Source organism: Leptonychotes weddellii, chromosome 15 (genome assembly GCF_054177405.1).
Source record: "Leptonychotes weddellii isolate Sample4059 chromosome 15, ASM5417740v2, whole genome shotgun sequence".
Taxonomy (NCBI): domain Eukaryota; kingdom Metazoa; phylum Chordata; class Mammalia; order Carnivora; family Phocidae; genus Leptonychotes; species Leptonychotes weddellii.
Window position 1 is genome coordinate 10,079,081 of NC_138383.1, and position 23,490 is coordinate 10,102,570.

Here is a 23,490-nt window from a genome sequence, read left to right on the forward strand (position 1 = left end):
GACACCGTCTGTCTTCTCTACTTTGAATCTCCTCTTCAGAGTGATCTTGGTCTTGACTTGATTCTAAGTCCTCATCGGGTTCTGATTTTTTCTGGCACTGGTGCCTAGCTCTTCGATTCTGAAACCAAATCTGGATTCTGGACTCATCAGTGTTGATTTCTAAAGCGAGTCTTTGTTTGGTAGCATAACCTGGGTAAGGATTTTGATGAAATGCCTTGATGAGGATTTTCAATTGATCTTCTGTGAATTTGGTGCGGCTGCGTCTCTGATTCATTGTTATGGTCTTGTTTGGAGAGTTGTCTTGGGCCATGTTGGAAGAGAGTTCTGAAGTCTAAGGATCCGAGGGAATTCTTTAAGGGCAAAAACAAAGTCTGAAACCTGACTTGGACCTTTAAGTAAACACTAAATCTGAAAGACCTGGGAACAAATGCTTATTCCAGTTTGGGGATGGACAGGCAAAGACTTTGGCCCTCCTTAAGGTCCTTCCCTCCAAGTACCTTCAATAGAATAAAGAGTAACCTTCTTTATGAGTATTCCTTGCAAATCCCATATTAAGGCATGATACTCTAAGATGGTTTATGCAATCCTATGTGGGTTCTACACTGCACGTCTTGTGAAAGTAACTGAAAATTCTTTTAGGATGAAGACATCCCCAATTTGACATCTTGAGAGTTTCATACTTAAAGGTCAACTAAATATGTGCTCCCAGTTAAAAAAAAAAAAAAAGGAAAGAAAGCCAAACATACAAAGCAATCAGCAATAATAAGGGTAAATGAGGAGGGAAAAAAAAACAACACATACACACATATTAAAACTATCTGTAGACTATTAGAATTGTCAAATAACAAGCAAATATTATTTTCAATTAAATGTATAAGGAAATCAAACCTGGAATAAAGAACACAAGCAAGTAACAAAAGACCACGAGGAATAATTGGACATGTTTGAAAGAGAACCAATTAGAGTTTTAGAAAACAAAGTTGAAATTTTTAAAAGTCAGTCAAAGATCAGAAATAAATTAGAAAGAGCTGAATACGAAATAACTGAATTGGACAGAAGTTCTGAAGCATTTCCCAGAGTGCAGCAAGGACAAGGATATGGAAAATTTGCACAAAATGCTAAGAGATGTGGAGAATAGACTGAGAATAACACTAACACTATCTCAGTAGACTCCAGGGAGCAAACAATATTTTATTTTTACTTTAGTAAGAGAGGTAATATTTGAAGAGATACTGGCTGAGAATTTCCCTGAACTGACAAAAGAATTCATGGATTCAGGCAGCACAATTCATTTTTAAAAAGATAAATAAAAAGAAATCCACACCTAGAAACACTGTAATGAAATTAAAGATGCTAAAGTCAAAGACCTTAAGAGCAGTCAAAGATGGATCTTCTACAAAGGCGTGGCAAAAGAACTGACAGCAGACATCTTAATAGCAAAAACGTCAGCAAGAGGTTGAGTATATTTATGTGATAAAAGAAGATAATTGCCAACCAAGAAATGCATATGCAGTCAAATTAACTTTTTTTAATAGCTCTCTATGTATAGTTTTATTTATTTATTTATTTATTTATTTATTTATTTATTTATTTATTTATTTGACAGAGAGACACAGCAAGAGAGGGAACACAAGCAGAGGGAGTTGGAGAGGAAGAAGCAGGCTCCCACAGGAAGCCTGACGCAGGGCTTGATCCCAGGACTCCAGGACCATGACCCAAGCCGAACGCAGGCGCCCAACCAACTGAGCCACCCAGGCACCCCCCAGTCAAATTAACTTTTAAGAATGAGAGTGAAAAAAAGAATAAAAAAAAAAAAGGCCCTAATAAGAGAGAGAAAAGACTAAGCTCCAAGTGTGAATAGTGAACAAATAATGGTCAACAAAAAGTGTCTACAAATCTTTTTTAACTTCCTAAAATAATAATAATAATAATGTTTATTTGTGAGATTTAGAAAAAGAAAGAACAAAACACTAGAGAACAGCATGTAAGTAGGTTAAGCAATTATTATTTTTTTATTCTTATGTTAATCCCCATACATTACATCATTAGTTTTAGATGAAGTGTTCCATGATTCATTGTTTGTGCATAAGGTTAAGCAATTATTGATCATAAAGTCTCCAAACACAGCATTGGAAGTAATTAGGATATTGACTAACTTTAGGCTTTGTTAAGTTTAATATGGGGGGAAAATCAAGGATATCATGGGCTGAATTGTGTCCCCTTCAAAATTCATATGTTGAAGTTCTAAGCCTGGTAGAACATGACTGTATTTGGAGATAGGGTCTTAAAAGAGGTAATTAAGATTAAAGAGGTCACGGGGTGGGCCCTAATCCAATATGACTCTTGTTCTTATAAGAAGAGGAAATTTGGACACAGACACACACGAAAGACCATGTGAAGACACTGGGAGATGGTGGCCATCTACAAGCCAAGGAGAAGGCCTCAGAAAAACAACTCTGCAGACACCTGGATCTTGGACTTCTACCTCCAAAATGATAAAAAATAAGTTTCTGTTGTTGAAGCCACCCAATTTGTGGTACTTTATTATGGCATTTGCAGCAAACTAATGCAAAGAGTAACCACTAAGGTAATAAAATCTGGTTTATGACTTCCAAACCAGAAGAGGGTAAAATGTGGAATAAAAGAGAATAAACAAATGTTTTTTAAAAGATTTTATTTGTTTATTTGACAGAGAGAGACACAGCGAGAGAGGGAACACAAGCAGGGGGAGTGGGAGAGGAAGAAGCAGACTCCCCACTGAGCAGGGAGACCAATGCGGGGCTTGATCCCGGGACCCTGGATCATGACCTGAGCTGAAGGCAAGATGCTTAACGACTGAGCCACCCAGGTGCCCTGAGAATAAACAAATTTGATTGAATAAAAAACCAAAAGCAAGAAAGACAGGAAGCCACATAATGCATATAAATATATAAAGCCATAAAGTAAATATACATAAATATAAAGCCATAAAGTAAAATGATATAAACAAATTGAAATATATTAACAATCACAAGAAATTCATTAAAAGCATGGATTGTCAGATTGAATTTAAAAGCAACAACAAATAAAATCCAACTATATTCAGTTGACAAAAGACACACATTGAAGCATAAGGGCCACTGAAAGGCTGAAAGTTAACATATGCAAAAAAGATTTACCAGGCAAATATTGAATAAAAGAGATGTGGTGAACTTTTACTAATATCTGATATACTGACTTTAAGACCAAAAACCATTATTAGAATAAACAGGGTCACTACATAATGATTCCAGACTGAATGCACCCAGTAAAATACAGCTGACCCTTGAAAAACATGATTTTGAACTGTGCAGGTCGGTCCATGTATACATGGGTATTTTTCAGTAAATACAGTACTGGAAAATGTATCTTCTCTTCCTTATGATTTTCTTTTTTTTTTTTTTCTTATGGTTTTCTTAATAACATTTTTTTCTCTAGGTTGCTTTGTTGTGAGAATACAGTATATATGTAACATACAAAATATGTGTTAATCAACTGTTTATGTTATTGGTAAGGCTTCCAGTCAACAGTATATATTTTGGGGGAGTCAAAAGTGATATGCATATTTGGGACTGTGTAGAGGGCTGGGGCCCCTAACCCCCATGTTGTTGAAGGGTCACCTGTAGTCTCAAAATATATAAAGCAAAATTGATTAAATGAATGGATGTAACTGACAAATCTACCTTTTATTGGGAAACATAAGGGGAAAAAAACAAATAGATCAAGGACTAATTCCAATAGTTAAGGAGGCATTACCTTGTTAGGACATTTGACTATTGTAGCACAACCACTTATAAAATTGACCCGAGGAATGATATGATTAGGTATTATAGGAAGGACACTTAGAGACTAAGAAGCAATTTAATAGCCTTTAGGATTTCTGCTGGCATACTGAGTTCTCCAACTGGTTGTATCTGTGGCATTCCTGTCCACACAAAATCCAACCTTTGGATATTATCCACAAAGACCAGCCACTGTGACTATAACAGCCCAAAGAAGTAAGATGTTGGGTCTCTTTACCCCTAAATCTTCTATCCTGTCCCCAGGATATATAGGAGAAAGGAAAATCCAGAAGAAAATGGAAGAATAAAAAGATAGATCTTGCTCCCTTTCTCACTACTGGTCCCCAAACTAAGGACATGCCTGAAATGGGTTTGGGGACAGAGCTATACACTGCTTATGAGATTAAAGTTATGATTTGGATGTGGCTGGCCTTTTCAGTTCTTAAGGTGAATCTTAATTAACTGTTTTAATATCTGAAATGATCAGAAAGCTATGGTATGTTCTCAAAATGTCAACAAGGCATATTATTAACCAAACTTTTTCATGTTTATTTATGTTACTAGTCAATATGGCCACCTATCACACTTTTTTTTTTTTAATAAGTAGAATTATTCAGGAGGAAAACTACACTGAGTAGAGAGGGTTAGGTTCAGGTATGATTCTTTTAAGTTTTTCCCACTCTGTAAAATGAGGGAACTGTCCCAAGTGATCTAGTCTTTGATAATAGATAAGCCATGCCAAGATTTCTACAGATATTTTGCTTCTCTCCAAAGAAACAGAGATGTAAAAGAAAAACCCCAAAGAACAGATAGAAAATAGGAGAAAGAAAATGAACAATACTAAAACCAGAAACACGGTCCAACTAATAATGGAAGTACTAAAGAAGTAATTCCATTCTTTTCTAAGTAAAGTATTTACACTTAACTTTGCATTTTTAAAAATAAGCTTTAAAAAAACTTAATACAAATGTGCATACTACATGGACAGATACTTACAATAAGAAAGCCAAGAGACCAAAAGCCACTATTCTTTCTCCTGTTGCAAAAGATGAATGAAATCATGTTATGTGAAGAATATAAGAGAAGCTGAACAACCAACTATGTAAACCACCTATGAACAACAAGGTCAATAGCAAGAGAGCTGGCTGGTGACGTGTGGGACAGGGAATGGGGAGATAATTAGATCAGAAGGCTGTGTAAGGCGATTTTCTTACGTACAACTTTTGTTAATGATAGTGTTAATGAAAGATATTTGTTTTGATTCTATTATTATATTCAGCCTGGTTAAAAAAAAAATGATCACTTACAAGAGCAAACATGAGTCCCAGTGAAAAGTTGAGGTCCAAAATCATGAAGTAGTTAATTAAATATATTGAAAGAAGAATCAAGCAGTATAACGGAATGTCCACCAAAGCCTGTCCAGTCCAGTATGCTGAAGGACACAGGCCTGAAATCCATAACTGAGACCAAGTTTTTTGCTGATAAAGAAACAGAAGGGATATAGAAGGGTTTGAAATGTTAGTTAGAAAATGTCCTGCATTTATGCAAATATATTAATTCTTGGTAAACTTTAGAAATAGCGTGTTGTAGTAGCAGGTAGGTTTTTTTTTTTTTGTCTATATTATTTTATATGGTGAATCTGAGCTTCAGTAACTTTCTAACCCACGTTTAGGTAAGCAGGCCTCAGGACAACTAAGACATTAACACTATCACAAAGAATACAGTGTCTCTGTGACTGGAAAATAGGTTTCTCCTAAGTATCTGACATCCAGTGTGGGAATGTGTATAGCCAATAGCTCAACATGAAAGGTCTGACTTATTTGTAAAGTTCGTTTACTTTTTGATGTAGATAAATAAAAATGACTATCACATAAATTTTTAAAGGCCACTTTACAAAAGCATAGTTAAAGCTTCGGAAACATGGTATATCTTATCTTTGATGCTCTGTTTATTTATTTATTTTTATTTTTATTTTTTTAAAGATTTTATTTATTTATTTGCGAGAGAGAATGAGAGACAGAGAGCACGAGAGGGAGGAGGGTCAGAGGGAGAAGCAGACTCCCCGCTGAGCAGGGAGCCCGACGTGGGACTCGATCCCGGGACTCCAGGATCATGACCTGAGCCGAAGGCAGTCGCTTAACCGACTGAGCCACCCAGGCGCCCTGATGCTCTGTTTAAAAATACAAATTCCAGGGGCGCCTGGGTGGCTCAGTTGTTGGACATCTGCCTTCAGCTCAGGTTATGATCTCAGAGTCCTGAGATCGAGTCCCACATCGGGCTCCCTGCTCAGCAGGAAGCCTGCTTCTCCCTCTCCCACTCCCCCTGCTTGTGTTCCCTCTCTCGCTGTGTCTCTCTCTCTGTGTCAAATAAATAAATAAAATCTTAAAAAAAAAATACAAATTTTGTTTGGAATTGTGAAACAACAACATGATGTCAAAAAATAGCACATTTTCACCTCCACAGTTGATTTAGTATGATTCCCTTTAAAGGTGAGGCAAGTTCACTGTGTTGAATAGTGAACTTTCTGACCCCTTTGAATGATTAACCATTTAATAAAATCTATAATGAGATTAAAGCAATGACATATTTATGTGTAAACATATTTTTCTTGAAGAGCTATCCTGAGTGCATAAAACAATGAAATTCTAACTACTAAAGTCATCTTTCTCCCCCTCCCCTCCCCCTCTTACTTTGCAATTCCTGATGCTGCTCATGCCAACGTAAGGAGAAATGCAGTTTGCAAGGACCAAGAGAAATAAGGGTCCATTCAAAGAACCAAAGTCCACCATTAAGACATTCTTAAGTTCAAAGCACACCTGTAAAATGTCGAAATTGTTACATGTCATACAATCAAACATAGTTATATGTTTTTGAGAAATAGTGAGAAGTCCAGAATGGAAACATACACCCAATTTAAGAAGCAAACAAAAAGAGAAGGAACCATATTTTGTGACCCCTAGTAGCGGGTCGCATTCCCAGGAACTGCATGATATCAAAAGAAATTTTATTTTATTTTTTAAAGACTTTATTCATTTATTTGACAGAGAGAGACACAGCGAGAGAGGGAACACAAGCAGGGGGAGTGGGAAGGGAGAAGCAGGCTTCCCGCGGAGCAGGGAGCCCAATGTGGGACTCAATCCCAGGACCCTGGGATCATGACCTGAGCCGAAGGCAGACGCTTAATGACTAAGCAGCCCAGGTGCCCCCAAAAGAAATTTTAAAAACCTGAATTTTATAGGCGTGTATTTAGAGAGAATGAGCAGGTTCTCTTTCATATTTTCATCTAGTAATTGTTAAATGAAGACACATACTCTTTGGAGCTGCACTGATATTCTCGAAAGCTGCCATTTGTTTTAGTTCTCTATTTCCCAGAAGATGAATTATAGATAACAGCCTCTAAAACTCTAATAGTAATTGTCTTGAAGCTGTTCCTATGTTCTTGTCCCTAGGTACAAGATATAATTAGAGGAGAGCAAAATCTTTCTTGCATAACTTCTTGACTTCTAGAAATGTTTAAATTAATCTTTAAGGCATGGACAGGTCTTACTATAAATCTAAGTTGTTTTCCAGACAGGGTAATTGATTACTGTTATAACAATAGACTAAAAAAAAAAAAAAAAGAGTACAGAAATGGCCTTATTTCATATGCAAAAAAATAGAGGTACCATTATATAAATTTCTTACTGTAAAAATTTCATTCTCTACAACCATTATGCATATACTTGCAAACATCTACCCAATTTCCACAATTTGTTCCTTTTTTATCTACCATAACTAAACACACCTGAGAGGCTGAGAATGGTTATTAAAATTATATATCATCAAAAATTGCACTATATTCCACAAGAGATAAAACATAAAAGAGCCAAGACCCAAAAGGACACTTCAGAATTTAAAATGATAGAGAAAACACTACAGAACCGTTAAATAATCATAATTTTAGAATTGGGGCCATACACTCTCATAAATTTCACACACACCCTCCACGCTTTCATTAGCCAATGTATATCACTTACTCAACAAATTCCCCCAGGAAGATGTGATGTAAGACTAAGGATTTGCATGTGAGGCTTTGCTGGTATGCTAGATTGCTAAGCAAATCCACTGGTTCACTGATTTCAGCAAATATGTATTGGGTACCTAGGTTAAGTGTGAAGAACTACTTAAGAATGAACCAAACAAAGCCCAAATTATGATTCTTTAACAGGTCTATTATTTTTCTCTATCATTTTAAAGTTTTCAGTGTCCTTTTGGATCTTGGCTCTTTTAATGTTCTATGTCTTGGGGAGCTGGGTATAATTTCTGATTAGACAAGATTTTAGACTAGAAGGATGAGGCCAGTGATAAAACAAGTCTATAGTGTGGTATCCAGGTGGTAATATATGGAAAAATAGATCAGCAGGAAGGATAGAAAATGATAAATTACATTTAATTTACTAAGGCAAGAAATTTTATCATATATTTGTTTTTTTCCATTAAAAATATGAGATTAAACATAAAACTCCTTGAAAAGTTCTTGATCTTTCATAATAAGTAATAGCAAACATGGACTGAATGCTAACTCTCCCTGCTACAAGAATATAAGCTCCAAAGAGTGGAACTTTTGTCTATTCTGTTCATGCTGTATCCCCAGCCCCTGAAAGTACCTGGAAGACAAAAAATATTTGTAAAATGAATGAAAAATGTATATGTCAGGCTCTGTTCTAGGTCCTCAGGAAACTGATTTAATCCTCACAATAATCATATAATTTAGGTACAATTATATTCCCCATTTTACAGATGAAGACAGTGAAGCAAGGAATGGCTAAGAAACTTGCTAATACGTAGTAAATAGGATTCAAACTCGGGTGGTAGGCTATAGAGTTCTTGCCCTTTATCCCTTGCTAAACTGTCTCTTATATAAGTCGGTACCACACTTACAAAAGGCAATGTGCTTCGCTCTGTTTTAATAAGCTCTGTAAAATTAAAAATTCCAAGAAGGGCATTGCTAATAATTCCCATAAGAACAGGAAAACAAGTCATTCTCTTGGTATTACATGCAACTGAAAATCTGTAATCCTTTAAAAAAACACAAATATAAGTTCCAAATTCTTAAAACAAATATATTTATTGTATAGTTTATAAATCACCACAGTGGAATTAAGGTGAGAAAGAGACTATTAATTTTTCTTTGACACTTCAGCCTTTTTGAATTGTTGGAATTGTTATAAGAATACATTATTTTGGTAATCCAAATGACTTATTCTATAAATGAAACAGATGAACATTCACTAATACGGAAAGATGTCAAAGATTTAGATCTTATGTGACAGAGAGAATTGTAGGACACTCTAATACAATTCCAATTCAGAAAATATATTTTCAAATATAAGATGGTCCTATAAATAGTGAGTTTGTGTTTTTATAAAGGAAAAGAGTGTAGAAGACATTTACCAAATGATTAACAGTTAGAAATATAATATGGAAAAATTAAGAAATAAAATTAGAGGGGTGCCTGGGTGGCTCAGTCCATTAAGTGTCTGCCTTCCTCTAGGAGTCCTGGGATCGAGTCCCATGTCAGGCTCCCTGCTCAGCGGGGAGTCTGCTTCTCCTTCTCTCTCTATCCCTCCCCCTGCTTGTGCTCTCTCTCTTTCAAATAAATAAATAAAGTAAAAAAAAAAAGAAATGAAATTAGAGAATTTTACCTTTTATATTATATATTCTAGTAATGTTTGAATTTATTAAATATGCATTGCTTTTTTCTGCTTTATTGAGGTATAATTGACAAACAGATTTGTAAGACACTTAAAATGTACATCATGATTTGACATACATATACATTGTGAAGAGATTTCTCCCATCTAGTTAATATATCCATCACCTCACATGTACACATATGTATGTGTGTGCACATGTATGTATATATGAGAACATTTATGTTCTGCTCAGCAATTTCAATTATACTATACAGTGTTATCAACTATAGTCTCCATATTATATATTAGGTCTTTAGATCTTATTCATCTTATAGCTGAAAGCTCATATCCTTTTACCAGTCTAACCCTATTTCCCCTACCCCCTAGTCCCTGGCAACCACTTTTCTATTCTCTATTTCTAGGAGTTTGACTTTTTTTTTTCTTACTTATAAGTGATACCATGCAGTATTTGCCTTTCTCTGTCTGGTTTATTTAACTTAGCATCATTCCCTCAAAATCTATCCATGTTGTTGCAAAACATGCATTGCTTTTACAACAAATAAAATCACTAATAAAAGATGATCCCTTTGAGAAAAAACATGCTTTTTAAAGGATTAAAATTTCATACCTTACTCAAAAAGGACTCAAGTTATACTGATATAGAACACTTGAGTTGCTTTTCTATAGATCTAAAGTATTAGAAGGTGTCAAAACCCCATTCATGATAAAATAGTACATGGACCCAAACATACCTTCCAGTCACCAGACATTATGATGGCTCCATTGTAGGAAGGATCATCTGAGCCATTTCTATTTCTAAAGTCACCAACTTCTAAAAATATATCCTGATGCTTCAGTGCCTGCACAAAGTCTTCAATATTTGATCCTAATGTAGTCAATGAAGGAAGGCAACATAACAGCAAGAAAATCAACATCAGAGCTTTAAAATAAGAACGAATTCTTCTCATGTTAAGGAATACCCAGAATAACATGATAAAGACCTTCACTCTCTGAGAATAGGCTGAAATTAATTCTGACATGAAATCTGGTCTACCATCTTCAGTGTAACAGAATCCTTTCAGAAATAGGTTAATATATTTTGTAATTCTTATAAAGGTAAAAGGGTTTATTCCCAAGAGCTAGATTTGCAATTCTCACAGAAATAAAACTTATTAGTGATTTTTATGAACTCTGCCAGAACTCTGTAATGTTTGTAACTACATATACTATATACAAAATACACACCTCATTACCTAGGCTTGTCCTACTGATACAAATCAGTCCTACTCATTATCTAAACTGCTATATCTGGCTAACCTTCCAATTATATTTACTGTACTGGTGACCCATTCAAAACATCTTCATGAAGTTAAGTTAATTTGGTATTTTCCATTATGCCCATTGTTTTTCTTGATTTGAAAATGTGCCCATCAATTTCCTTAATTTGAAAATGAAGCAAGCCGTAAACACACACCACTTTCTCCCCCAAGCTGTTCTTAATAGAGGTCTTTTTGCTGCTCAGGTTTGTGTTTCAAAAGATCTTTGATGATAAAAATCAAGAGTAAATTGAATCCCTATTTCTCACCTGTATTATTGATGACCAACAGACTGGTAAGAGGAGCCTGTGAGGGTTGTTTCAGAGAAAGGAAATACATACTGGATGAAAGCTCCCAACAATGGGTGTGATTAGATACCACATCCACTATCTTCTCAAAAATGATGGGGGTAAAAGGAATACCAAGTATCAGTAACCTAAGTAAAGAAAATTAAAATGCAAGTCTAAAACGTTTTCCCTCTGACTATTTAAGTCACAAACATGCTATATAAATGCCAACCTATGGAGATTCAACATACAAATATGGCCTTTAGTTACATAAAGTGAAAATGAAATTAATCGAAAACGGGGTCAAAATTTTTCATAAATCATTATCACATTGCAAGATGTCCAAGGATAATAGAGCATCAAAAAGAGAAGCTGAGATCCAAGTGGTTGACCAGGACAACAGGAAAAAACGGTTTGACGATTTGACGGGATACCAGAGGCCTAACATAGTTTTAAAGGGAAAGGAACCCGATTTCACACTGCCCTCAGACTTGTGATGTGCACAATTTCAAGTAAAATTTTAACTCTCATCAGCTGTTGTTTTATACTTTAATTTTCACGAAACTAGATACCATATTTAATGCACTATTTCAGATCCTAGAATTCATTTATCCAGCTCAAACAATGAGTAAAAGTCTTTCAAGTAATCTTTTTGTTTCTCCAGTAAGGTTGTGAGTCCAGTCTTTGCAATGACTACTTTCTCATCAGACCTCAGGCTCTACCTCCTTCTTCCTCACTCTCAGCCTCTTATTTCATAGGGAAAAAATGAAGTCCATCAGACAGAAACTCCCCCTGGTCTTATCATCTCTCCCCCCCCCAAAAAAAACCCAGAAAACATATCCATCCTGTCAGTGTTCCTTTCTGTTGTAATAGATGCTGTCTTTGCTCCCTATCAAAGTCAGTTTTCAATATTGCTCTGGATCCAGATGCTTGCCACCCTCCCTGAGATCTTGCTCAGTTAGCTCATCTTCAATTATTTCCCTACTGACATATCCCATCATGACTGAAGCATGTTCTAATGTCTCCCATTCATTAAAAAAACAAAAAGAAAAAAGAAACTTCCTCCTAATTTCAATCTCCCTTCAGCTACTACTGCTCTTTCTATTTCTCTCCATGGTGAAGCACCTCAAAAGAGCTGTCTATTTTCAGACCTTCTCTTCTCAAAACCTTCAATGACTTCCCTTTTGCCAAATATAATTGATGCTTTCTGCTCTAAACTGGTGTTCTCCCTCTCTTATTGGCTTGGCTTTTCCAATCTTGGCCCAAATGTGACCATTTCAATGAGGCCAACACACCACCTTATTTAGAATTATAATGAACTCCTAACTCCCACCAGCCTTTCCCATCCGCTTACTCTATTCTGCATAACTTACTATATAACTTATTTAGTTTTTATATTTGTTATTTGTTATCTTTTCCTCTCAACCAGAAGGTAAACACCACAGCACCTAAAACAATGCCTAGCACATAACAGGCTTCAATAATGATTTGTGATATAAGGAACAATTAACATATTTATTGGGTAATTATTTCATTGGTATTTTTCTCCCCCACAAGATGTAAGTTGAAAGGCCTTGTCAACTGTGCTCCCTTGTGTAGGATAACACTTATAGGCACTCCAAAAACTTTGTTAAATGGGTGAAGAAATTAATAGACTTATTTTCTTCACATTTAAACTTTTTTGTATATATTGACTAGATAGATTTAAAGTAATCTGATACTTACAAGGACAAAAGAATTTTCCTTTCACGCCTTAACTTTAAGAAGCGAAGCTTTGCCATGGCACAGACCTGCTGTTTCCAGAGAGTTCCAGTACTAATGACCTTTCTCAATCCAGGAAGAGAACAAGGAGCCTGTTGCATTTCAGACTCAGTTCCAGTATCTCTTGTCTCATTGACTTTCTCCTCTTTCTGAATGCCAAAATCTGTAACCATGTAATAAACCATTAAAATCGGTTATGTTATTTGCATTTTCTCTTTAGAATCTTCGAAAATACACTAGAATATTTGAAACAGCACTTCTAACAAGTTAAGCTACTGATATCCATAACTCATATTCAAAATCTGTCCTTCAGACAACTATAATTCCAATGAGTGAGTAAATTCATTTTTGAGGATGGTTTAGCCTTCTTGGGAAGCATTTACTCTTTCATACCTATGGCAGCAGTTCTTCACTAAGGGATTTTTGCAGAGCAAAAAGGTTTATGCAAAAACATAAATATAAATGTATGTAGCTGAGTTTCTTTCTTTTTTTTAGATTTATTTTATTTATTTATTTGAGAGAGAAAGCATGCGTGCATGAGCGTGAGGAAGGACAGAAGGAAAGGATCTGAAGCAGACTCCATGCTGAGCGCAGAGCCTGACACAGGGCTCAACCCCATGACCCCGAGATCACGACCTGAGCCGAAATCAAGAGTTAGATGCTTAACCCACTGAGCCACCCAGATGCCCCTGTAGCTGCGTTTCTAAAAGGGCTCCTCTGTCATCTAGAAGTCCTCCACAGGATTAGTTCCTCACTGATGACTGACATCCCAGTGACTGTTTTAAGACACTGGTTTTAAGTCCAGGAAAGACCTCCTATTCAAATCTCACATATGCCTCACAGCAGCTGTTATGGTTCTGACTAATCACTCAATTTTTCCAAATCTCAGTTTTCTCCCTGCATAACAAAGTTATTATGGGAATTAAGAACAATGTAATCCAACAGCTGAGCACAATGGCTGGCACATAGTTAGCTCCTACATTCTTCTAATTATTAGTTCACAAACTAAACTAAGGGAAGATATCAACTTATTTATTCTTTATGACTACATTAATTAGAATTAATTTATTACCTAAGGAAGAGTACATTTTTATAGGAAATGGCAGGTAAGAGACGAAGCCAGAACTCATGACATTAGCAGAGAGCTATTGATGATATGGGGAAGTGGACACAATAATAGAGTAATTACCTAGCAACAAGTCTGATTATGTTAGATATAAAACAATTATGATACTTTTAAAAGTGGGCAACCCTATTTTACATCTAATACACATTTAGGCAGAATTCCACATAAAAACCTACAAATATGAATCAATACATGGTCATTTTCAGTTTCCTCTTTCTAGTTTTCTGCTAGACACACATCATTATACCAGGCTCATCAATTGTTAATTTGCCTTCTAGGTTCACAAAGACTTCATTGAGAGTTGTCATGGAAACACCATAATTCATTACGCCTTGGTCGGGACACTTTTCAAGGTCACTGTAAAGATCTAAAAAGCAGACAGCAATAAAATAATGCAATTAAATTTGCTAATAAGTACACTAAAATACAAAGTCCTAAAGATTACTCAGAATAGATAAATCTAAACATATTTTCATATTAAAGCTGCCACAATAATCTAATAAAAATATTTCCATGTTCTCTTGTCTTTCAAATCAATTTTATTATTTTGCATCTCTTTTCTGTTTCATACGCTTTAAAATTTCTTGCATCACTATGGCCATGCATATGTTTGTGTAAGTATGTATGTTTATTCAAAAATTCATTAAGCATGGGTAAATTTTATTTCCTTTCTGTATTTTCTAGTTTTTCTATACTGAGCATATTACACTTACAATTAAAATGATATTTTACAAAGACCCTGTTGACCTACTTCCAAGTGTTTTAAAAAAATAAGGCCTTATTTAATCTGTGTCTCTAAAACAAAAGTTTTTGCTGCTTCAGAAAAGACATTTCAAAGCTTCATTTAATGCTGACACAGAGAGCAAATCTGGGTTTTTCAGTGAAATACATTCATGGAAATTTTAGTTGCTCTCACACTAAAACCGTGTATCTGATAACACACTTCATTATATTGAAAACAGAAGGCAGAGCTCTTAGAATAGTGTGAGGTGTATAAGCTTTAAAACCCAACTGGTGGAAAATAGAAAATGCAATCAGCCTATCGTGGACACTTAGCTGTATTCTATATGATCATATGGTAAGTTACCTGGAAATTTGTTTGTTCTTTCCAAGGGCAAAATGTACACAAGTTTTTCTTCACTTTCTGCTGCTAACTTGGCATCAGGGATGTGCTGTCTATTGAGGGATGTAATTCTTTCTAGATTACACATTTCATTCCTGTGTAAACTAACATTTCAAAAGAAGCATAAGTCTTTTGAATTCATCTCTAACACCACTGCTCATTAAAAGACAGTTTTTTATTAAATAATTTGTATTTATTAGAGACATCTCCTGCTAATTTCAGTAATCAGTTCCCACAAATAAGATGTTCTATTTCCAAGTGCTAAATGGTAGCCGTGTTTGAATTATTTTAAATGGGAAAAAATACAGTGCATTACATGTCAACCCCAATCCCCCAAGCAACTTTCTAAAGTAAGTGGAAATTTCAGTTTACATGTTATATGGATATATGGATAGATAGGTAGATAGCAGGCTAGCATGTAAAAACACATATACTTATTACATAGAGATATGTATGTATATGTATATAAAATCATGATAGGATATAAAGTATATGAAACATTACTTCTGGATCACTAAAAAATTAATAAGGTTTTTAATAAACAGTTGCTTTCTTGCAGCAAATGGTTTCTATTAATGCCAATAACTTGCCTGTTGATATGCCCTGCTTTCTAAATTATCCCATGTGATATTCTGACATATAAAGTAGATTTAGAATACAATTTCAGAACTTTAGGGCCAATTGTTCTGTTAAAAATTATCGTTTTTTTTTTTTTTGAGAGAAAGAGAGTGCAAGAGGGAGGGGAGGGGCAGAAGGAGAGGGAGAGAATCCTAAGCAGATTCCACACCCAGCACGGAGCCCAACACGGGGCTCAATCTCACTACCCTGAGATCATGACCTGGGCCAAAATCAAGAATCAGACACTTAACCAACAGAGCCACTCAGGCGCCCCATAAATTATCAGTTGCTTTTTGAAAACATAATTATGTTTCCGATATATCAGCCAAAAATGTTTTATTGAAAGATACATACACATTTAGAAATTTACATATTTAAAACCAAGAGATAAATATCAAGGCACATGTTAATGAGGGAGATACACTATACTGATTATTGTACATCAATTTCCACCAAATATTAAGCTGGCTTTTTTTTTTTTAAGATTTTATTTATTTATTTGAGAGAGAGAGAGAATGAGAGAGAGCACATGAGGGGGATTATGGTCAGAGGGAGAAGCAGACTCCCTGCCGAACAGGGAGCCCGATGCGGGACTCGATCCAGGGACTCCAGGATCATGACCTGAGCCGAAGGCAGTTGCTTAATCAACTGAGCCACCCAGGCGTCCCGAATTCTTCATTTTTTTTTTAAAGATTTTATTTTTTATTATTTATTTGAGACAGAGAGAATGAGAGAGAGAGAGCACATGAGAGGGGGGAGGGTCAGAGGGAGAAGCAGGCTCCCCGCCGAGCAGGGAGCCCGATGCGGGACTCGATCCCGGGACTCCAGGATCATGACCTGAGCCGAAGGCAGTTGCTTAACCAACTGAGCCACCCAGGCGCCCTAAGCTGGCTTTCTTATATCTCTAGAGGATTACATGAAATGTCACCTCTTACATTGATACTCATATTAAAAAGCTACTCCCAGAATACATTACCTTAAGTGATATCCAATACCCCACTTTTGCTTCAGAAACAAAGACGACCCTGCACATTTCAACTTCCCATTAGACGCAAACACTTCCCTATCTCTGAGAAGAAAGAAAGAAAGAATAAATTATGTGAATTCCTTATATGGGTATATTCTCTGCTCTGGAGACCAAATCACCAAATGAACTTTTCAGTATGAATGCAGTCTTGATATAACTGAGTTCCTGGGTGCAGCACCACCTCTCACCCCCACGCTTCCTTTGAAGCAGGACTCAGAAATTCATTGCATCCCTCACAGCTTATCCAGTGGCATGAAACATTGCTAAGAGAGACCAAATCTTCCACTCTCCCTTTATCCACATACTTTGCTATGTAACTTTGCAGTGTTCTCTCACCGTGGGCTAGGAGACCTGCTCCACCCCTTGATATGTGCCTCCACCACATGAGGCCAATGCTTTGGCCAATGGCATGTTAGCTGACTTTGGCAAGTAGAGGTCTGAAATGGGCTTATGCTTTGGGACTTGGTCTCTAGGGCCTTAGTTATTGCCGTGAGAATGCCTGGGGCAGTCTGCTGGAAGAGGAAATACACCCAGGCTGGCACCTAAGCCACCTTAGGTCACCTAATTTGACTTGCCAACGGTCACTCAACCACCAGACATGTAAGCGAACCCAGTCAAAGACCTGAAGATCTTTCTAAGTGAGCCCACCCTAAATTGCCAACTCTCCAACTCATGCACTCAATAAATACTTAATTGACTTAAGACACTAAGTTTGAGGATGGCTGTTTCATAGTTATTAAGGCAGGAGGAAACTGAGAGGTAAAGTATATTTTACTTCAGATTTCATGGAGGAAACTTAGAATAAGGTTATACTGCACATTAGAAAGCAAAAATTTCTCTTCTTTTCACTGAGTCTATTTCTGTCTTCATTTTTTTTAAGATTCTGCCTTGTACCCTTTCCTGGCTTACTGAAACTCGTCTTCCCCACCCTGCCACTATGTCCTAGACAGAACATTTATTCAATCTCTAATTCTCCAATCTTGTATCTTCACACTCAATACCTTGCTTAGTGAACCAAGAATCCTCCTAAGAAGGCAACAAAGGGTTATAAATTTAAAAATAATTTTCCCAGCTGAAAGTTTTTTCTATCCAACAACAAAACTATATATGAAATATTAGAGTTTCAAAATTTAAAAAATATACTTGTGATTAATGTAGACAGTGAAGAAAGTTACAGACAAGAAGATACATAAAGCATGGGCCTAAGAACATACTGGGGGATCAGAATTCTTCCAAAGCAAATTTCATCTTTACAAGGCAGTCACTCAAATGGATTAAATACAGGATTCTCTACTTTTAAAAACAGATTATAGAGAATATCTCTCATGTTCAATCCTTAAATAACTATTAGAAGAAAGAAACCAAGAATCACCAGCCACGATGTAAGCCTCATCCATGATCTGGGTACTAAGAAGGATTGTGTGGTTTGTTTTATGCTCCTGCAGGAAGGTGCAAACTTGGTGCCTTGAAAAAGGATCCAACCCAGCAGTCGGTTCATCCAGGAGCAAAACCTACAAAGGAGGAAGAGTATGAGCTCATCTTCCACTTCCAAGTGAGGGTCTTTAGAATGTTGCATGGTAACCCATATGATTTCTAGATTCAAATACAGCCCTCCACTGGATTCCTCATAGGCTTGCATGGTCCTTTATTACAAATTTTCTCTTATATTTGGTAATTAGAGTTTGGTCTTTAATAATCGTTTGATAGCCTTCAATACAAATTAATCTTGGGGCACCTGGGTGGCTCAATCAGTTAAGTGTCTGCCTTCGGCTCAAGTCATGATCCCAGGGTCCTGGGATCAAGCCCTGTGTTGGGCTCCCTGTTCAGTGAGGAGTCTGCTTCTCCCTCTCCCATTGCCCTCCCCCGCCCCCCCACACTCATGCTCTCTCACTCACTCCCTCTCAAATAAGTAAATAAAATCTTTTAAAAAAAAACAAATTAATCTCAAAAAATATTTTTTTCTCTTACCCGAGGATCTCCTAAAATGGCAATCCCAAATGTTAGTTTTCTCTTCTGTCCACGACTTAGTTTTTTAGCAATAACATCTTGAATGTTTTGTATGTCCAATTCCATTATAACTCTTTTTACCTATTGAAAGAAAACCTCTACATAATAAAAAATATTTTACTTTAATCTTCTAATAATTAGGAGAAATCTATTCTAAGAACTTCATCAATTAAGCTTTATTTATGAAAAAATAAAGTAATAGTTCAACAAAAACATGGTCAAGAGCAAAGTATATTATTTTCAAAGGCATTAGTTCTAATATGCTCACCTACATCTTGTTCTACTTCTTCTGACTGAATCCCTTTTATTTTAGCAAATAGCCTGAGGTTTTCTCTCACAGTAAGAAAGTCAAATTGAATATTGAATTGCGGACAAAATCCAATGTTCTTTCTCATTTCTTCCATGTTAGTTATTTCAGAGAGTTGAGTATTATAAATAGTGACTGATCCTGTAAATAGAAATTTTCAAGTATTCAACACCAGGAAAGTAACTCTAGGAAGTGGTAAGACAGGATATTAGTTGAAGAAACTTCACATTTCATAATTGCATAAATAATACATTGAGAAATTCAGATTATTCTTAACATAAATATCAGGGTCCACAGCAATGCAAAGTGGACACAGAATGACAATAGCAGAGCGGAGATACAAGCTTTCTGGTGAATTTATATAAATATGAAATAAATAGTTCCTATTCTAAATTACTCAACTGTGTAAAAAAGCCTGCTTTAGAGAAGTGTTTTTGTTTTACACAATCTCACTGAGGAACCTGCTTCATCAGCCAACTTGCTTCTAAAATTCTTTTCTTACCTTTTGTAGAACCAGACAACCCACTCAGAATGTTTAGCAGTGTCGATTTACCAGCTCTGCTGTGTCCAAGTATTGCAGTGACCTGTCCTTCATATATGTCAAGAAATATGCCTGTTTTAGAATAAAATCTGAAAATTAGACCTTGGATTATATTCAGATGGAGTGGACCTTACAAAAGTTTGTAAGAGTCAAATGTATCTCAGCGCTTCATTTATTGGTATTCTTCTGTGTACCCTCTAAAATTATGTATTTAATTGTGTCTTTTTATGAAGACAAAACCTTAATTTCTCTGAAGAAATTGGATCAAGACTGATAATATAAATTTCTACCTTCCTCCCTACCCAAATCCTTCAAATGTCAAAGAATATATTAATTCGATGTTAAAGAACAGAGCAAAGGCTACTAGGAATAAAGCAGAGTGAAGAGAGTATTTGCTTCCTGGGCCAGGGAAAGCAGTGCGACTGAAGGAACAGTCTCCCAGAGGCTCCCAGAGCTGAGACAGAAGGGCCAGGGATAGAGGCAAAGGGGTACGTATTCCACATTTGGAGGGAGGGAGCATGGGTTAAAGAGAGGATGGTAAAGTTTTCCCTGGCACTGGTCACTGCTCTGTTTTGTATCACAAAAGTGGTGTCATGGTCTTTAGAGGGGTCTGTGGGACCCAGGACACATCACAGGCATTTTTCTATATGAGTGCTTAAGATTTGATAATTTTTTCTTGAATATTTGAAACATTATCTAACTCTATGGAGAAACAATAGAGTTCCATTAGCACCCCAGAAATTTTAAAAGATTCTCTGAAGATAGACAACATGTGGAATTATATTGTCAGAGAATCAAAAACAAGACAAACCACAGCCCAAAACAGATGATGAGAAGTCCTATGAAAGTAAGCACAATTCCAGTGATACTGCAAGCTCAGTCTGACAAATCCAAGTCAAAGATTATAAACCAGCACAAGCAGTACAATCCTATTTTTAAAAATGTTATATATATGTAAATATATTATCGATGACTATCCCTCAGAGTAGAAATGTGGGCTTTTAAAATTTTTTCTTTTGGGGCGCCTGGGTGGCTCAGTCGTTAGGCGTCTGCCTTCGGCTCAGGTCATGGTCCTAGGGTCCTGGGATCGAGCCCTGCATCGGGCTTCCCGCTCTGCGGGAGGCCTGCTTCTCCCTCTCCCACTCCCCCTGCTTGTGTTCCTTCTCTTGCTGTGTCTCTTTCTGTCAAATAAATTAATTAAATCTTTAAAAAATTTTTTTTTTCTTTTTATCTAGACTCATTCTCCAATTTGCCACTATGACTGTTTGCATCTTCCCGAAACAAAAAAAAAAAATTTTTTTTTAATTAAAAACATCATCAAAACAATGAAGTTTTTCTCTTCATCTTGCAATGCTTCTACTTTTTCAGGCTTTCCATCATATTCTTTTGTAACATTTCTGATTCTGAAAAAAAAAGAAGCAACTTTGAGGTAAGTACATTTCCTAATGACACAGATTATGTTAACTGCCAATATTACAGTTTGTGATTAATCCTGAACCTCACAAGGTAGGGTGTCACCCTCATAACGGGATCCAAGGAGGGCAGTGGGGAAAGCTCACACCACCCCCAAAGAGATTTGCACAGACCTGCTCATACTGTTATCAAACTTGTTATTTCGTATATTCCAGCTATTTCTCTCAGTTGGCAAATGAAGAGAGAGCTACCACTGAAAGAAAGGAAGGAAAGAACAGGAGAGAGAGTGAGGAAGAGAGGATGGGGGAGAGGCTTTCCTTCAGTCCTGAACCCCTATTATTTCATTTTTCTTCTCCTCCACAGGCAAATTTATCAAAATAGTCTCTCTACTCTCTGTTTCCATTTCTTTATCTCACATTTATTCCCAACCTAAAGCAACATAGCTTCTGACCCTACAACTCCACTGAAACTATCCTCAGCAAAGACACCGATGACACTCTATGGAATCCAATGGACACTGACACTTTCCAGTCATTGTTTAATAGATGCTGTATTAAACAATTGCTAGCTCCTTTCTTCTTGCAAGGCTTTATTTCCTTGGCTTCTGCCCTCTTGGTTTCCATATCCTTCTCTTACTATTCCACTCAGCATACTTTATGGATTCCTTAAACTGGATTCCACACTTAACCAACTATTTTTCTTATTCTCAAATCTTTGCCATATAATAGTGCCCACTCTCATTGCTTCAACTCTTACTTAGATTCTAATGATTTCCAAATTTGTGTCTTTAGGCCTTTCTTCAAAGTCTCAGATGGGAATATCCAGCTTTTTGCTCTGCATCTACACATAGATACCACACAGGGATTATTATTTTTCCCTCTAAACCAGTCCCACTTCTACTCTCTATCTCAGTTGGTGTTTTCAGCATCCACCGAGGAATGCCAATTAAATGCCTAAGAAACGTCCTTCTTTCTTATCTCTCTCTCACCTCATCCTGTGGTCTACAAAATTACTGTAATTTAACCTTATGGATTTATGAATTTAAGTTTATGAAATCTCTTTGAATTTATCCCTTTATCACTTGTCTATGACCTTCTAGTCCAGATTCTTATCATCTCTTACCTTGACCTCTGAACCTGATGATGTTTTCCCTTTCCATCAACCTAGCCCCTTGTCTCCTGCAATACAGAGGATATGCCAGGAACTACACTTCCCAAAAATCCTTCTCTGTATTGGACTTGAGGAGAACTTGGCAAGATTTGGAAAGCAGAAGTGAAAAAAGGCCATTTTTCTCTGAAGGTCATGGCGGCAGACACATGGGCAGACTCTAGGTTTGTAGCAGCTTCTCAGACTTCTTGACAAGCCCTGTTTTGCTGCTGGAGATTAAGAAACCTGGTGGGAACCTTCCCAGAGAATCCCAGCAAACTTTGTGAGACCCACCCACTTCCATGCATCTGGATAAGGTCCTCAGGGGCTGTTTCCCTGACTTTCTGGCTACAGCTTTCTTGACCCTCCCTCTGCCATTCTTAGTACTTTTACGAATTACTAATTCCCATACCAAATCCCTTTACTTACACAATATTTCCAGCAACTCACTTTTCCTGACCAACCCAGACTGACACAACCTTTGGAATGTTTCCATTTCTCCAGTTGTGCTGCCTTCAAATCCATTCCAGAAAGCTGTCCAAGTGATCTGTCAGAGGTCTGGCTGTCTACTTTGCCTCCCTAAATTCACTTGGTGATTCCCCACACTATGCAGGACAGACTGTCCTTGGCAAACAAAACTCAAGTGATCTGATTTGGCCCGTACCTCTTAATATTTACTTCTCCCTCTTCTAGCCTTGTATTTTGAGCTCAGAAATGTCAATTTCTTGTCATTCTTTAGACGTGCACACATTGTTTCTTGCTGTGCTATGTTTGTCATGCTGTATTCCCTGTTTGGAAGAACCTTCAAGTGCCCCATCACAACTTATGTGACCTTTCCCTTCCATAAGACTCACCTCAAGAGTTATCTCCTGACTTTTCCTACCACTCTTAGGCTGGGCTGAATGATCCTTCTCTAGGTTTGGTTATTCTCTGCATCCATCTCTACCACTCTTTTTACTAATTATCTATTTAAGTGCCTGTTTCCCCCCAGGCTCTGCCTGTCCTGAGGTGAAAGACTGTCATTCATCTTTGAATCCTAGTTCTGGCAGAGGGCTTAATGAATGATGAATAAATGAAGGAACTAATTTGCCAGCAGAAACAGTCTGGTCCAGAATGATCCAAGGAGCTGATTTGAGGCATGCTGGGCTATCAAGCACAAAAAGAGAGGCTGTCATCAAAAAGAATGAAATCTTGCCATTTGCAACAACGTGGATGGAACTGAAGGGTATTATGCTGAGTGAAATAAGTCAATCAGAGAAAGACATGTATCATATGACCTCACTGATATGAGGAATTCTTAATCTCAGGAAACAAACTGAGGGTTGCTGGAGTGGTGGGGGGTG

At 36.7% G+C, this 23,490-nt stretch overlaps 1 protein-coding gene across 11 annotated transcripts in view; it reads right to left on the bottom strand.

Moving 5' to 3' along the window:
- Positions 1-20,761, bottom strand: part of LOC115940510 (ATP-binding cassette sub-family A member 10-like) — a 587,693-nt gene extending 566,932 nt beyond the window's left edge. Inside the window, exons 1-13 of one of the 11 annotated variants that reach the window (XM_081804620.1) lie at positions 19,550-20,760; positions 19,009-19,188; positions 18,702-18,821; positions 18,106-18,244; positions 16,683-16,775; positions 15,053-15,192; positions 14,213-14,332; positions 12,804-13,002; positions 11,061-11,227; positions 10,228-10,361; positions 6,491-6,616; positions 5,108-5,278; positions 7-350 (exon numbers count right to left, since the gene is read on the bottom strand). In XM_081804620.1, the coding sequence (XP_081660746.1) occupies positions 147-350; positions 5,108-5,278; positions 6,491-6,616; positions 10,228-10,361; positions 11,061-11,227; positions 12,804-13,002; positions 14,213-14,332; positions 15,053-15,176 (1,245 nt within the window). In that variant the 5' untranslated portion in view covers positions 15,177-15,192; positions 16,683-16,775; positions 18,106-18,244; ... (1 more) ...; positions 19,009-19,188; positions 19,550-20,760 and the 3' untranslated portion in view covers positions 7-146. The other 10 variants (XM_081804626.1, XM_081804622.1, XM_081804619.1 and 7 more) reach the window with 10 other exon arrangements.
- Between the last annotated feature and the right edge of the window lie 2,729 nt (positions 20,762-23,490).